This window comes from Panthera pardus, unplaced genomic scaffold, assembly GCF_024362965.1.
Source record: "Panthera pardus isolate Hobbes unplaced genomic scaffold, ASM2436296v1 HiC_scaffold_25, whole genome shotgun sequence".
Taxonomy (NCBI): domain Eukaryota; kingdom Metazoa; phylum Chordata; class Mammalia; order Carnivora; family Felidae; genus Panthera; species Panthera pardus.
This window is the reverse complement of record NW_026526821.1, coordinates 73446704-73464454: the sequence shown is the minus strand read 5'-3', so window position 1 is coordinate 73464454 and position 17751 is coordinate 73446704. Positions and strand designations below refer to the sequence as shown.

Here is a 17751-nt window from a genome sequence, read left to right as displayed (position 1 = left end):
GGCCTCCAGAATTTTTCTACAGATAGATATTTTAGACATCATCAGATCAATTTGTATATACAATTCAGGTTCTTCTTTTCACCTAAGATTATAACGTAGGCATTTTTCCATGTTGTTAAATATGTGTTCTAAGGGGGCTCCTGGCTAGCTCAGTGGATAGAGCATGCAGCTTTTGGTCTTGAGTTTGAGCCCCACATTGGGCATAGGGATTACTTTTAAAAATGTTTGTAAGCATCCTTTTTAATTCTTTATAGTCTGACCTGAAGCATCTTTGAAATACAGTGATAGGGCACCTGGGTGGCCCAGTTGGTTAAACGTCCGACCCTTGACTCTGGCTCAGGTCATGATTTCATAGTTTGTGAGTTCAAGCCCTACATCGGGTTCTGCACTGACAGTATGGAACCTGCTTAGGATTCTGTGTCCTTTTCTCTTCACCCCTTCCCTGCTTGCTCTCTCTCTCTCAAAATAAATAAAAATAAACTTAAAAAAAAAGAAGAAACAATGATAGTATTGAAAGTATTACTAAGGTATATTGAGTATCGTATCTAACAGATCATGAAGCAAAGTTTTACTGAAGAAGACTTGGACAACTAATGGAATGTAAAAAGTCTGGGGCGTTGGGCTCTGTGCTACCAGGTTAGAGCCTGGAGCCTGCTTCAGATTCTGTGCCTTCCTCTCTCTCTGCTCCTCCTCCATTCATGCTCTCTCTCTCTCCTTCAAAAATAAATAAAACATTAAAAAAAAAGTTTAATAAAAATAAAAAAAGTCAGTGACTATCAATTGTACGAGCTTTTAATAAAAGATTAATAATATGCTAACTGGAACAAAAGCTAGAAGAACTGAGGCTTTCTTTGTTTACAGTCTGAGGATATTTTATCATACCTAATTTTGAAAAGAATGTGTGCTTGTGGGGATATGGTGTGTGTGTGTGTGTGTGTGTGTGTGTGTGTGTGTGTGTGTGTGTTTCTTAATGATGGAGGATTTCTGGGGCACCTGGGTGGCTTAGTCGGTTGAGCATCCAACTCTTGATTTCAGCTCAGGTCATGCATGATCTCACAGCATGAGATCAAACCCTGCTTCGAGCTCTGTGCTAACAATGCAGAGCCTGCGTGGGATTCTCTCTCTCCCTTTCTATCTGACCCCCCAACTCGTGTTTTTTTCCTCTCTCTCTCTCTCCCCAAATAAATAAATTTTTAGAAAATGACAGAGAATTTCAAACATACACAAAAATAGATAGACCTAGAATGCCTTCCTGTACTTCTCCATTTCCCTTCCTGAAATCTGGGGTTTCAAAGTGAATTCTAGGTATTATATTTCACTTTAAATCCTAATTTTTATATCATCAAATATTTAATGAATCTGCTTTAGGGTTATTAAAAATAGTTATTTTGGACTTACATCATATATAGAACCAGAAACTGGGTTTTCTTATGTTAAAAAATGTAATTATGCTGAAATTGACTTAGAAATACAATTTTTTTGGCAAAATGGTATACGTGTTTATTTTTACACTCAAGTTTAGCAGAGATTCTTCGTTTAGAGAAAGACTTTTTTAAGGTAACCAGTAAATACTGTCTTGCCTTTCTCAGAATCAGGATTAGGAAATTAGGATTTTTTTTTCCCCTTAGACTGTCTTCCTTTAATTTTTGATATGTGGCTTGGATATGCTTTATACTTCTTATTTGAATCACATGATATCTCTGTCAGACACACAGAGCAATAACCATATTTTGTACAAATAATCTAAGAGTTTTGTGGTTGAAATGGCTTGGGCATTGTCAAGCAGTTTCTCATGGAACTGGAACTGCAACTGTAGTCCGTTCAGTCTAAATTTTGTACCTTTTTTCCTCTAGAATGCTTGTGGGTACATTAAAAACTCAAGATTCACCCATCTTTTATCTATGTTTTTTCATTGTGTCTATCTTATATAACTCTATAAATTTTTTATAAAGTTAAGGACCAGGTGATGTAGTGCATTTACACTCATTATTTTAAATAGTATTGAGTAAATATAGTTTTTACCAATGACAATATTTGTCATTATTATAGCACCACAAAAATCCTTGGGCCATGAAGTGAATGAATTAACATCAAGTAGATTATTGAAGTTGGAGATGGAAAACCAGAGTCTGACAAAAACTGTCGAAGAACTTCGGAGTACTATGGATTCTGCTGAAGGCAACACTTCCAAAATCCTGAAAATTGAAAAAGAAAATCAAAGACTAAGTAAAAAGGTAAATAAAAATTAATGTTTAATGTAATGTTGAATATATGTAAAGTGTAAATAACCCTGTGTTAGATCATTTATTTTCCAGTTTTTAATGTAATGTATTCTCAATATTATTTTAACTTACGGAAATTTTCAAACATACATAAATGTGAAGTGAATTAACTCCTATACTCATTCAACTTTAGCAATTATTAACTTATAGCCACTCTTACTTCTACCCTTGCTTGCTCTCTTCACAACCAGTAGGATTTTAAAGTAAATCCTAGACATGGTATCCTTTCACCAATACCTCATTATATATCTCTAAAAAGTAAGGACATTTTAAAAAAACAAGAACAGTGACTTTATCACATTGAAAAATTTAATAGAGTTTGGTTAGCATTTCAGTTTTTTACAAGTCATTGGGATATTTTTTTCGTTTGGTTAAAATATGAATTGAAATATATCAGTACATTCAATCTACTGATGTGTCTATTAAGTCTTTTTTAGTGCAAGGTTAACTTTTTTCTAATTTTTTTAATTTTGGGGACATTGCAAGCAGGGGAGGGTCAGAGAGAGGTGGACATAGGATAGGAAGCCCTGTGCACTGACAGGCTGCCAGCAACTCACAAACAGTGAGATCATGACCTGAGTTGAAGTTGGACACTCAACCAACTGAGCCACTCAGGTGCCCAGTTTACTCCTTACATAGCAATTTTTCTGTTGAAGAAACCAGGTTGTTTTGTAGTTTTCCCACAATCTAGATTTTTCTCTGTGTCCCTTAGCAAGTTCTTTTGTTCCCTGTGGGTCTTATTTTATCTGTAGACTTAATCAAGTTCAAAGTGAGTTTTTAGTGAGAATATTCATAAGGAGTCTATTTCAGTCATGAGGTACATGCCTAATTGTCTCTTTTGTCATGTTGGTTGTCATGGAAAAGGTTTGCTTAGGGGTCCCCGGATGGCTCAGTCAGTTAAGCGACCGACTTCAGCTCAGGTCATGATCTTGAGGTTCATGGGTTGAGCCCTACACTGGGCAGTGTGCTGACCGCTCTGAGCCTGGAGCCTGCTTCAGGTTCTTTGTCTCCCTCTCTCTCTCTGCCCCTCCCCTTCTCCCAATCTTTCTCTCTCAAAAATAATATTTAAAAACAAAATAAGTAAAATACCACCAAATCCTCTAAAAATAAACAAAATAAAAATAAAAATTGGTTCAAAAAAACAACTATCCATTTACTTTCAGGAATTCTCATGGAAAAGGCAGGATGAATGTTTGATTCTTTTATTTACCAGTTTCCTGGTAATGAATTAGTTCTCTCATATCCTCCTGAGATAATTAATGAGTGAGGTTTTTTTTTTTACTGTCTTTATGAATTCATGGATTTAAAAATATTTGAAGTGTTTCAGCCTACTGCATTTGTTTTTCTAACTGTTCCACCTCTTTAAGCTGCTTCCTGAGTCCCTGTGACAATCTTAGCACTCCTTGTGAGCCTCTGTGCTTTTCACCGTAACTCAGTTCTTCTTAAACATTTCCTGCCCCCGATCTGGAAACAGCCATTTCTCCAAAAAGCCCTTGTTCCTTTTAGTGGAAAATGGTATTTAGAGACCACAATTTAGGCACTATGAAACCTGAATTTGAACAAGGTTTTAGTTCAACAGAAATATTCCAGTTGGGCAACAGACCAAGTAATTTATTTTTGAGTATCTTTCTGCATACACACATATACTTATTGTAGATAAATAGAATCATATCATGACAACATACATGATATTTTTATCATGAATATCTCCTATCACATCTCCTTCCCAGTATGTGTTTCTGGGTCTTGGTCACAGTGAATAATACTGTAATAAATGTTCTTATACATAAGCCATTATGAATTTGTTATTATTTCTATATGTAGTCAGCCATGTCTGGTTTTTCTTTAGATTCTGGATTTCTAGATTCAGTTATGAAAATCTCCCTAATCTTTAGATCGGTGGTTTTTGAACTATAGTATGCCTTAGAATCACCTTCAGGACTTGTTTAACACAAATTTCTGAGCCCCATACCCAGAGCTTCTGATTTGATAGGTCTGGGGTAGGAGCAAAGAATTCTCATTTCTAAGAAATTCCTAAGTGATGGTCTTCCTGCTTTGTTGGGGGGAAAAAAGCCATGCTTTGAGAACCACTGCCTTAGATTATGCAAGTAGACCTTTTGATTATCTTGCCAGATTTTTAGTCTTTTAAGACATTTTTGCATCATTTTTTTGATAATTTTTTTAATTTAATGTTTTTTTAATTTACATCCAAGTTAGCATATAGTACAACAGTGATTTCAGGGGTAGATTCCTTAATGCCCCTTACCCATTTAGCCCATCTCCCCTCCCACAGCATCATCTTTTATCCATTAACCAAATAATCTTAATAAGCATTTTATAACCAGTATAGTATAAAAGTAAGAGTGAATTAAAACTAAATAGAACTTGGAACAGTTTTATTTTGGTTGTCATTATATATAATTGGGACTGGAAATTGTAATTTGATTTTAAAAGTAGCTTTGAATTCTAATAAATTTTTAGTGATTCTAGCATTGTTTTATAAATTCATTGTATGAAGGTATCTTTTGTAAACTAAATGTTTCACTTGAATTCCATCGATGTAAGACAACAAATGAGTTTAATTAAATAACTGTTACCCGGGGCGCCTGGGTGGCGCAGTCGGTTAAGCGTCCGACTTCAGCCAGGTCACGATCTCACGGTCCATGAGTTCGAGCCCCGCGTCAGGCTCTGGGCTGATGGCTCAGAGCCTGGAGCCTGTTTCCGATTCTGTGTCTCCCTCTCTCTCTGTCCCTCCCCCGTTCATGCTCTGTCTCTCTCTGTCCCAAAAATAAATAAACGTTGAAAAAAAAAAAAATAAATAAATAAATAAATAACTGTTACCCATATATTTCAATCTTAAGTGGGAGAACCAGATCAGTAATTAATAGCTAAAAGTTTCCTGAACACGTCAAATTGAGTAACTGGATAAGATTTGACTTGAGGGGCACCTGAGTGGCTCAGTCAGTTAAGCTTCTGGCTCTTGACTTTGGCTCAGGTCATGATCTCATGGTTTGTGGGTTTGAGCCCCACACTGGGCTGTCTGCACTGGTGGTGCAGAGCCTGCTTGGGATTCTCTCTCTCTCTCTCTCTCTCTCTCTCTCTCTGTCCCTCCCCAGCACAATGTGCACTGTCTCTTTCAAAAAAAAAGATTTGACTTGATGCTTTTGAGATATTACTGGAATGTTGTCTTCCATATGTGGTTATCTTCCATTGACATTAAAATAGAAAAATTCAGGGGCGCCTGGATGGCTCAGTCGGTTAAGCATCCGACTTCGGCTCAGGTCATGATCTCGCAGTCTGTCAGTCTGAGCCCCGCGTCAGGCTCTGTGCTGACAGCTCAGAGCCTGGAGCCTGTTCCAGATTCTCTGTCTCCCTCTCTTTCTGACCCTCTCCCCCGTTCATGCTGTCTCTCCCTGTCTCAAAAATAAATAAACGTTAAAAAAATATATTTAAAAAAAAAAAAATAGAAAAATTCAGCTTGCTTTATGTAAAGACTATTAAAATTCGTAGACTTCTTTACTATTCTTTTAAAAGACTTTTTCATGTTTATTTATTTTTGAGAGAGAGAGAACACAAGCAGGAGAGGGCAGAGAGACAGGGAGACAGAATCCAAAAAAGGCTCCAGGCTCTGAGCACAGAGCCCGACCTGGAGCTCAAACTCACAAACCTTGAGATCATGACCTGAGCCGAAGTTGGATGCTTAACTTACTTAGCCACCCAGGCGCCTGAGACTTTTTCACTATTGATATAAGGATTTAAGTAATACTTAAACTTGAAGTGGAATATTTTATATAGCTAAATCTTTATTTTCTTTTATTACCTGATTTGAATATGTTATATCATAATGGGAAATCAATGGTTTGGCATAATTTAAACTGGAATTTGCTATTTTTATGCTTATTAACCACATACTTGATCATATCTTTGAAATGTATAATTGACGATAAATTTAAACCTAGACTATAACTATAACATTTACCTGAGCTATGTTCAGCTCTTTTTTTCTCCAGTATTATTATTATTTTTCTCCCTCTTTCCTTTTTTTTTTTTTAAGTAGACTCCATACCCAGTATGGAGCCCAATGCAGGGCTTAAACTCACAACCCTGAGATCAGGACCTGAGGTGAGATCAGGAGTCAGACACTTAACCAACTGAGCCACCCAGGCACCTATCTTTCTTTTTATTTTAAACCTAATTCCTTTCTGTTTCCTCATTAAACCTACCTTTTTCTCATCTTTTTTTCATGTTTTTTATATTCTCTTCTTCCTTCTTCCCTAAAATTACTTGACTGTGATTAAAATCTTTATAAATTTCGTCAAGCCAGGAGAGTCTTTCAATAAAATTTGCATGGTCTTCATATAGTATGTAATTATATATTCAGTTGGGTTTATTTTTTGTATTTAGAAGTAGAAATGTGCCCTTCAGAGATGCAGAGGATAAGAAAGATAGTCATGTCTGCATATTTTATATAGCTGTTAAAATTAGCATGGAGTATTACTTGAATTTCTGTATTCAGTTCTTAAATTTCACCATTTGAGTATTAAAATTGTATTTTAGTTTTTATTCCAAGATTATCTTTTGACATGTTTCCTTTGTTGTAAAATATTTAATATTACATTGTTTTTTGATTTAATTTTTTCTAGGTTGAAATTCTTGAAAACGAGATTATTCAAGAAAAGCAAAGTCTTCAGAATTGTCAGAATTTAAGCAAGGATCTAATGAAGGAGAAGGCTCAACTTGAAAAAACAATTGAAACACTTAGAGAAAATTCAGAAAGACAGGTTCATAAGTTTCCTATTAAGCAATATATTTTAAATTCTCTTAGCAAGTTATTTTAATGTTTAGGTAAACAAAAATGTTCGTGTAACATGAAAGGGAAATAATTTTAGAATTGTTTAGATCTTAGAGTAACTGTGGTTTTCATTTTCTATCCCATATACATGGGAAGGTTGAAGCGAAAGCTTAGAATTCTTTAAGTTGCCAGTATGTTTAATAATTATCTGGTATAAAATTTTACAATACCTGGGCTTTCAAGTGTCTGTAGAATAGGGCTGCAGATTATAAAGTTACTGTGTGGAATTGGGGAGAGATGCAGCTGTATGTATTCAGACCCTACAAAAGAGGGAGATGTGTTGGCAGCAGCCTTCTTTAGAATGCGTTCATATTTGCTTTCAAGTATTTATTGGTTATTCTCACTTTATGCTTTAGGAAACTGAGAACTGGATATATTGAGTGACTTGCTATTTTAAAGTTTCTGTTACTTTTTTAGAAGTAAAATGGTTTGTTTTTTATTATCCAGGTATAGTCCTTAGGCTACCTATAAAAATAAAGGTTTCCATAGAGCTACAGAATAAAAATTCTAGAGCTAAGCATGAATCTGTATTTTTACAAGGCTCTCAGGGGATTATTTACCAAAATTAGGCCATGTCATAAAAAATTAGTTTTCAGGTGTACCAGAGGATTTTGTGTTTTTTGATCTTTTTCAAATTAGAATTCTTGGGGGAATGAATACACACCCACATATATACACATAAAATATAGCAATATTTATCAAGAACCCACTGTGTGTATGCGTTGCAAAATTTATTTAATGAAAGTAAAAGCTTATAGTCATAAAGAGATGTGTGTGTGCATTTCACCTATATTCCTATTTGAATTTGAAACATGTAACTATAAATAATCTGAAGATCACTTTGATTAATATTAAGTACAGTTCTCCTAACCATTTCTTTACATTATGAACTCCCTAAAGACAGAACTTTTATGACCTGAAAGTACATGTACACGGTGGTCTGCCAGCAAATATTTGTCACAATTAAAAGTAAGACATATTAGCACCCTTTTATGTTCTTATTTCATTGTTAGTTTTTTTGAAATGGAAAAACTGTAATTTAAAATATTTAGTTTATGCTAATTTATATTTTTAATTTTCTCCTTTGTTTTTTTTCAATTAGATTAAAATATTGGAACAGGAAAATGAACATCTGAATCAAACCGTGTCTTCTTTAAGGCAACGATCCCAGATAAGTGCTGAAGCGAGGGTGAAAGACATTGAAAAAGAAAATAAAATTCTCCATGAATCTATCAAAGAAACAAGTAGCAAGTTAAGTAAGATTGAATTTGAAAAAAGACAAATTAGGAAAGAATTGGAACATTATAAAGAAAAAGGAGAACGAGCAGAAGAACTTGAAAATGAGTTGCATCATCTTGAGAAAGAAAATGAATTGTTACAGAAGAAGATAACCAATTTAAAAATTACTTGTGAAAAAATTGAGGCCTTAGAACAAGAAAATTCAGAGCTAGAAAGAGAAAATAGAAAATTAAAAAAAACATTAGATAGTTTTAAAAACCTTACTTTTCAGTTAGAATCCCTAGAAAAAGAGAATTCCCAACTAGATGAGGAAAACTTAGAACTGCGAAGGAATGTGGAATCTTTGAAGTGTGCAAGCATGAAAATGGCTCAGCTACAGCTAGAAAATAAAGAACTGGAAAGTGAAAAAGAGCAACTTAAGAAGGGTTTAGAACTCATGAAAGCTTCTTTCAAGAAAACAGAACGCTTAGAAGTTAGCTACCAGGGTTTAGATACAGAAAATCAGAGGCTACAGAAAGCTCTAGAAAATAGCAATAAAAAAATTCAACAGTTAGAGAGTGAACTACAAGACTTAGAGATGGAAAATCAAACATTGCAGAAAAACCTAGAAGAGTTAAAAATATCCAGCAAAAGACTAGAACAGCTAGAAAAAGAAAATAAATCATTAGAGCAAGAGACTTCTCAACTGGAAAAAGATAAGAAGCAACTGGAGAAAGAAAATAAAAGACTCCGACAGCAAGCAGAAATAAAAGATACCACATTGGAAGAAAATAATGTGAAAATCGGGAATTTGGAAAAAGAAAACAAAACCCTTTTCAAAGAGATCAGCATTTTTAAAGAATCCTGCATTCGTCTGAAAGAATTAGAGAAAGAAAATAAGGAGCTTGTGAAAAGAGCAACTATTGATGTAAAAACTTTGGTTACATTACGAGAGGTAAATATAGTTACCTAAATTTAAGGAAAATATTTTTATATTTTTAATTCAAGGCATTGTTAAGTTTTATTGGAACCCATCAGAAATTTGCATCATCTGCTTATGGTTCAAAATAGAAATTGGCATTTAGAACTAGAGTTTCTAAATTTTCCTACTTTTGTTATACCAAGAAGTACATGTGAATTTTATTTTTAATATATTGTAGTAATAAGGTTTCCATGTGGTATCTCCTTTATTACATTATAATTTTATGTTTTATTTCAAAATAAAATATTTGGTCAAGACTGTTACTGAATAATAGGAACCATAATAGCTACTATTTATTGAATGCCAACCATGTACCAGGTACTGGGCTAAGGACTTCAGAAATTTATTTATATAATTTTTACAGCTAATCCTCTATAGATGTTATGTCCAGTAGATTAGAAAGCATAAGCGACATTAAGTAACTTACTCAGGATCACTCAGCTAATGGCAAAGTTGGATTGCTGGATTCAAATCCAGATCTTTCAAACTCCAAATCTCCATGAATTATGCTCTTAAGCCTTAGAATGCAAATCATATTGAACTTTAAGAGTCAACACTGCACAATTGGTAGTTGCTTGGATCTGTGTGTTGAGAAGAGTTGTGAAATTTTCTGAAGTAGATTGGCTATAGATCCAAGTGAAACATGGTGTAGATTATATTCATGTTCTTCATAGCATGCTTGGCCTTTTTTTGCTACCCCTATGCTATATACTCTGTATGAGAACTCTTTTAAGTTCAATTAAAAAGTTTCTTTGCATCCTGGCAGAACGTCACATTGGGAAGTCTGCATTTCTGCTAAAGAGGCATTGAGAGGGGCCCATTATTAGCTTTTTGCTTTTTTCTTTCTGTTGTTGTACCGTCCTACAGACAGGAACAAGGTTCCTCGTGTCTGAACTTCTAACAGTGTACCCTAGTTCTTCAGATCAATATGTTAGACCTCTTCCACTGGCAGAGGGATGCTTGAGGTGGAAGAAGGGTGTTGCATCCAGCATATATTCATAGAAATATGCTCTAAGGTTCTAGCTTATTATTAAAAAGTTAGTAGATATGTGTTCTTTTTCTCACAGCTTTCAATCCTCAAGAGTTCACAAGTAAAGAGTTTTTCCTTTTAGTTTTTAATACAAAAATTACAAGTAATATTAGCAAAAAAAAAAACAAAAAAGGAAAACCATATTGTTTGAACTAGTTTATTTTTTTGCTTAACTACTTGTTAGTGATGAAGGAAAAATTCAACAACATTTCTGTTTTTCCTGGTTTGAATTATATATATATGTATTCCTGGATAGTGGTAGTTACAATCGTGACTGAATTTCCTAGATGTTCATGGTCATGACACTTATGTGAGTCTTGCATTCCTTTCAAAATAAGGATTTGGTGTGTGAAAAATTGAAGACTCAACAAATGAATAATGATCTTGAAAAATTAACTCATGAGCTTGAAAAGATAGGGTTAAATAAAGAGCGACTCTTGCATGATGAGCAGAGTACTGATGACAGGTGAGTATTAAGTCTATTTGGCAAACAGTTTAAATTATTGTTATATTTTTGCTCAAACCTTTTCTGCTGTATCAGCTATAGAATATTTACATATGTCACCCTGTTTCTGTTTCCTCTCTTCCCATAGAGAAAGTTCTATAAGAAAAAAAAGTAAAAAATCAGATAAACACAACCTAATACAAGAAAAATGCTAAAATGTTACTATAAATAGTTACATAATAGGAAAACAGGAAGCCACTCATGTAGCAAAAGAGCAGAAACTATAATTACCTATGAAAGTAGAATGAGACATTAACAACAAACCCCTCTCTCTTGAAATATAAAGTTAGTTTTTATTTGAATCATGTGCTTAAATGCCTCAATTCTTTCATTTATTTTGTGTGCAAAAGTGGACTTAGAGAAAGGAGAAATATGAAACAAAGGAAAATATGCTGAGGTAACTAAGGTATAAAAATAATATGGAGGGGCTCCTGGGTGGTACAGTCAGCTAAGCATCTGGCTCTTGATTTAGGCTCAGGTCATGATCTTGTGGTTCCTGGTTTCGAGCCCTGTGTTGGGCTCTGTGCTGACAGCATGGAGTCATCTTGGTATTCTTTCTTTCCCTCTCTCTCTGCCTCTCTCTCTCTTTCTCTCTCGAAATAAACATTTAAAAAAATGTGGAATGGGCCGCCTGGGTGACTATTAAGCATATGAGTTTTGATCTTGGCTCAGGTCTTGATCTCATGGTTGTGAGTTCAAGCCCCATGTTGGGCTCCACACTGGGCGTGAAGCCTACTTAAAAAAAAAAATAATGTGGAAAAGTAAGGTGAGAAACAATAAAACCTTACTTTATATGCCCTTTAATTTTGAGAATGATCAATATAAGGTTAAAAAAAATTTATATTCGTATGGTAATTACAATCTATCAAACAATCAGATTTTTCAAGTAGTCTATGGTTTAGCATCTAGCCAGCCATGTGATTCCAGCTAGACTGGAAGGATATATTGTTAAAAATACAGTTCTATGTAGACTAGATTTTAGTTCATTGGAATTTTTGTAATAGAATTTGTATTTTATTGTCTACCCATTATTACTGTTACAGTATTTATAGTCTATATTAAATAATGTATACAGGGAAAATTAATGCTGTTATAAGAGATTTGTTTTTGTCATTTGGAAAATATTCAAAGTTAAGAATAGGTTGGTTGATACTAATAGATTCTGTAATAACAAATAGAAGTAATTTGAGGCATTAGTTCTAGCATTGAATTCAAGCAACTGTAATTGGATTAATCATACAACTGTTTCATGAGAAACTATTTTTTTGCCATTTTATTTTATTGCTTTTAATTTAATTTAATTTTTTTAAAATTGACATCCAAATTAGTTAGCTAGCATATAGTGCCACAATGATTTCAGGAGTAGATTTCTTAGTGCCCCTTACCCATTTACCCCATCCCCCCACCCACAACCCCTCCAGTAACCCACCAGTTTGTTCTCCATATTTATGAGTCTCTTCTGTTTTGTCCTCCTCCCTGTTTTTATATTATTTCTGTTTCCCTTCCCTTAAGTTCATCTCTTTTGTCTCTTAAAGTCCTCATATGAGTGGAGTCATATGATTTTTGTCTTTCTCTGACTAATTTCATTTAGCATAATACCCTCCAATTCCATCCATGTAGTTGCAAATGGCAAGATTTCATTCTTTTTGATTGCCGAGTAATACTACATTGTGTGTGTATGTGTGTGTGTGTGTGTGTGTGTATATATATATACACATACCACATCTGCTTTATCCATTCATCCATCGATGGACATTTGGGCTCTTTCCATACTTGGGCTATTGTTGATAGTGCTGCTGTAAACATGGGGATGCATGTGTCCTTTCAAAACAGCACACCTGTATCCCTTGGATAAATACCTAGTAGTGCAATTTCTGGGTCATAGGGTAGTTCTATTTTTAGTTTTTGAGGAACCTCCATACTGTTTTCCAGAGTGGCTGCACCAGCTTGCATTCCCATATGAGAAACTATTTTTATTTGAGTTAAGTAAATAGTTAAGGCCCAATTTAGTTGACTGCTTCTTAATATAGATACTGAATATACATCGCTTTTTTATTCAAACATTTATTACCTGTGTGTGTATGTAAGACATTTAAATAGTTGAGGGGAAAAAAACAGTAAACCATGTAACCACCCTAACGCTTTTAGAACCCAGTTGTAGGTGGGTCCTTCATATTGTTTGGTGGCTCTTTTCAAACCTTAATTCAAACAGCTACTCAATGTTAATTGAGCTCTTAAAATTTGCTGACCATCAAGCATCAAAGAATTGATAATGCTTCAGCTGAGCCATAAAGAATGACTGAAATATGCAAGGTGGAATTGGTGGAGATGGCATTCCATGCAAATAAAGCACAAAGTTATGTTGAGAATTTTTTTTCTAATTTGAGAAAGAGAACCTGCAAATGGGGGAGAGGAGTAAAGAGGAAGAGGGGAACAGAGAGAGTCTCAAGCAGGCTCCAGCTCAGCACAGAATCTAATGCGAGGCTCAATCCCATGACCCTGGGATCATGACCTAAGCTGAAAATCAAGAGTTGGACACTCAACCAACTGAACCACCCAGGCAACCCCTTTTGAGTAATTCTTAGAGTGATGTGAAAGATGGATTAGAAAGGGGCACCTGGGTGGCTCAGTTTGTTAAGCATCCTTCTCTTGATTTCAGCTCACGTCATGTTCTCATGGTTCATTGAGTTCGAGCCCTGCATCAGGCTCTGCACTGACAGTATAGTCTCTTTGGTATTCTCTCTCTCCCTCTCTCTCTGCCCTTCCCCCACTTGTGTGTGTGTGCTCTCTCTCTCTCTCTCTCAAAATAAATATATTTTAAAAAAGGAATATGGATTAGAAAAAGGGCAAATTAGAGTCACAGAGATCAGTTAGGAAGCTGTTGAAATAGGCTAGGCAAGATGTAATTGATGTGTTCATTAGTCTGCACATTTATATATATATAATGAAAGCATTAGAAATAGAGATAAAGGTACATGTTGAACTCAGTGTTTTAGGAAATGAAATTGAGACCATGATCAAATTTGGTAGATCAGGAAAAGAAGTGTCTTAAGCCACTAAACCAGCTTCTTTTCTCAACCATTACGTTAACCTTAGCATCACAAAGAAAAAAAAGTTCACAAACATAAATTCCTTTAATATTCTATCCCTTCTGTCTTGGAGTTTATGTATATCTGCCTCTGTGTTTACCTCTAATCTCAGATGGTATCTCTAACAGTCTAACCTTTTCATCTTTCTCACTGGCGTCATTCTCTCTGACCCTTTTAAGATATAATTAAGATATTATTCTTGCCATAAAGGAATAGGTAGTCTAAGTTATGGATTTGTATGTACAAATAGGTAGAATGCAACAAAGTAAATTTAGTGATAAAGTTACAAATAGAGTGCTAAGTGATCACTCTTGTCTATTCTTTTTTAACAGCTCTTTTCCTGTGTCTCAATATATAGTAAAAGCTTGGTTTGCAAGCATAATTCATTCTGGAAACAAGCTTGTAATCCAAAGCACTGACATATCAAAGTGAATTTCAAGAACCATTGGTTCAGTTGTGATCACGTGATGTTCGGTATCATGTACTAATTGTATTGCAAGACATCGCTCATTTATCAAGTTAAAATTTATTAGAAATGTTTGCTCGCTTGTAGAACACTTGCAGAACAAGTTACTCACAACCCAAGGTTTTACTGTAGTTTCCTAGGGTTATGTTCTCAGGCCTCTTTGTTGTGTATGCTATGCATTGCCATCCATCATCTTACCTGATAGTCACATTATTTTTTGCTTAGTGGACATCTCTATCTGGACAGTCTAGAGGCAACTCAGGCATCCAACATTAAATATATCCAAAGTTAGATTCATAAAATGCTTTAAAAATATCTGTTGACTCAAGCCAATACCAAAACGAGTGAGATTTGGTCTCTGTGCTCAGTGAACTTAAAAACTGATTGAGCAAGAAAAAAATTGTAAAACGTATATATACACAAATACACACAAATTAACTAAAGTAAAAGGCAGAATGTGATAAAATTTCTCATATATGTACTTTAGGTTTTTATTTGGTTTAGTCATCAAGGTTCTCAGGTATATGAATTAGTCATAATCTCTAGTTTGTGATTCACTCTCAAACTGTGTTCATGCACTGTCCTTTTTGTAAAAAAAATTTTAACCGCAGGGTGCCTGGGTGGCTCAGTCAGTTAAGCATATGACTTCAGCTCAGGTCATGATCTCGCAGTTTGTGGGTTCGAGCCCCACGTCGGGCCCTGTGCTGACAGCTCAGAGCCTGGAACCTGCTTCAGATTATTTGTCTCCCTCTCTCTCTTCTCCTCCTCTGATCATGTTCTGTCTCTCTCTCAAAAATAGACATTTTTTAATTTTAAAAAAGTTTTTAACCGTAAATAATATAATTTTTTATGAAATCACCATTCAAAAACATAACTAAAATACTGACATTCGCATTTGCCTCTTCCTACTCTGTTACCAGTATCCAGTATCTTTGGTATATCATTCCCTTTCTAAAATATTCTGTAAGTACTCTGTACCCTTCCATGAGTTTTAAGCTTAACTATACCTATCTCCTTGTACAAGTATCTTAACACATTCATATCATAGACAAATGCTTAATAATATAATAAACCCATCTACTTCTTTTCCTATGGATTCTATCCTTATAAAAGTAAAAAGAATATTTTGGGATTTACATCTTCCAGATGCCTTTTTTTGAGCATCAATTTTTGCTTTTGACAACCTAGGCTATAATCTGAAGCTCTGGTTACCTAGTTGATTTTTTTTTTTTTTTATAACCAGGAAGAGTTTAAAGGGGAGAGTGGGGCAATAGAATAATTCACCTCTTAAAAAAATATTGTTTCATAAGACCTCTTTATGGCATCAGTGTCTATGGTCATAATGATCTTTAAAAATAATTTTTGACCTCCAGTGATGAACTATGTTATTTTTGTACTTGGATAGTAGGTACAAACTTTTGGAATCAAAATTAGAATCGACTCTAAAGAAGTCTCTTGAAATTAAAGAAGAAAAAATTGCTGCTTTAGAAGCTCGATTAGAAGAATCCACAAATTACAACCAGCAGTTGCGCCAAGAACTTAAAACAGTAAGTGATTTCCTTGGAAGGAATTTTAATTGTTGGATATTTTGACAGAAAAATGTAAAGTAGGAAACAAAAAAGCAACATCATTAGTATTGTGTCTATTTCTTTTTCTTAAATTTGAGAGTAACAAATCTTTGTCTTTTAGTTCATTACAACTATATTTTGTTTATCCACTGTAATTTATTAAACTCCATTTCCACCATGCAGTTAGAGGCATATCAGTATTGTGGGAATGGGGTGGTGAAGAGGCAGTCTTACTCTATTGGGAAAAGCTTTCAGTGTGATACTGACACTTCACTCTAACACCCTACTCCTATTGAAAATCCAGGTAACAGTTTGGTAGGCATAGATGTGGGTATGAGGATACCAAGTAGAGGCAAATAGTATGTGTGGTATATGAAAGCACTTGATCTCATAAATTTGAGGTTTTCTCCTAGACCCGTTTTCTTATGATATTTGGAATAATTCTGTGAAATACGCAAGGCAAGAGCGACTGTCTGTTTTCCTTTACATAAATAAATTGAAATCAAAGGGGCTTGCCCATTTCCTAGGGTTAGTGTATGGTAGATTGGTAGAATCATGTTCTGTTTTTTTTTTTTCCCTTTAATCATCTCTGTAGTACCACCAAGAGTGATTTTACAATCAACTAAACATTCAGATTGACAAGATTACTATGGGCCACATTTAGAACTACTTGGTTCTAAGTACAAGTATAGAGCAGGGCATTGTCAAGGATCCCTCTTCATATAGTTGTCTAGAGTCATATTCACACCATATGACAGTTCAAGTGCAAAATGATGAGATTCACATTGAACTTGCAGGAGCTGCCCTTGCTTTGAGACTGTATGCTCCATAGTAGTCATCATCTCTTGCAGAAACACTTAAGGCATAGATATAAGATCTCCACAATGGATATACAGGTTTCCAAAGGCACAGTTACCAAAGATGAATTTCCCATGCAGAAAAGGAAAAAGATTTTGTTCCCCATTTGCCCATAACATCATTGTTGGTATTTATACCATGAAATATATATCATTACAGAAGAAACTCTAGAATTTTGCTTAGTTAACATAAAGAATTATCCAAAAAATAAAGTAAAATTTGGCACCAGAGTTAATTAATCTCCAGTATGTCGGTTACAAAGAAAGTCAACTTCATAAAGCTACTCAGCCAGAAAATAATTGGGTATGGGTGTGGGTTAGTATTGCATGTATTTCAAGTCTAGAGAACAGAGATTCAAAATGTCATCGTCTTCCACTTCCAGCCATTTTGGCATAGCTATTACTGGACTAGCTTCCTACCATTCAACTGGAATTAGATTGTTCTGGATTTTAATACTATATCACTTGAAGACTATGAAAGTTAAGTATGAGTTGAATGCCTGAAGTAACTACTAAAATAGCATGACAAAAAAGGTATAGCTAATATGCCAGCAAAGGAGATAAAATAGAATTATAAAAAATCCAAAAAAAAAACAAAACAAAAAAAGAAAAAATGAGGAACAAAGTAAAGATTGGACAAATAGAAAACAAATAGCAAAATGGCAGTTTTAAACCAAACCAGATTAATCATCACATTAAATATAAAAGGTCTAAACACCTCAATTGAGAGACTGAGATTCATAAATAAGGTAAAAAGGCAAGACACACCTATATGCTGTCTCTAAGAAACCTCAATGGAAAATATGTCATTTTTTTATGTGAACATAAATCACAGATTCTGATTAATGATATATAAGGTAAAGGGTCCAATTTTGAAACATACTTATAAGAACAGTGTGCTA

The 17751-nt window shown here is 34.5% G+C and overlaps 1 protein-coding gene across 7 annotated transcripts in view; it reads left to right on the top strand.

The window, feature by feature from the left end:
- CCDC88A (coiled-coil domain containing 88A) overlaps positions 1–17751 on the top strand; it is a 139136-nt gene that overhangs the window by 85827 nt on the left and 35558 nt on the right. For all 7 annotated transcript variants that reach the window (XM_019425061.2, XM_019424998.2, XM_019424929.2 and 4 more), the window contains exons 13-17: positions 2050–2234; positions 6926–7063; positions 8237–9307; positions 10703–10830; positions 15830–15971. In XM_019425061.2, coding sequence (XP_019280606.1) covers positions 2050–2234; positions 6926–7063; positions 8237–9307; positions 10703–10830; positions 15830–15971 — 1664 coding nt within the window. The remainder of the gene's footprint in view (positions 1–2049; positions 2235–6925; positions 7064–8236; positions 9308–10702; positions 10831–15829; positions 15972–17751) is intronic.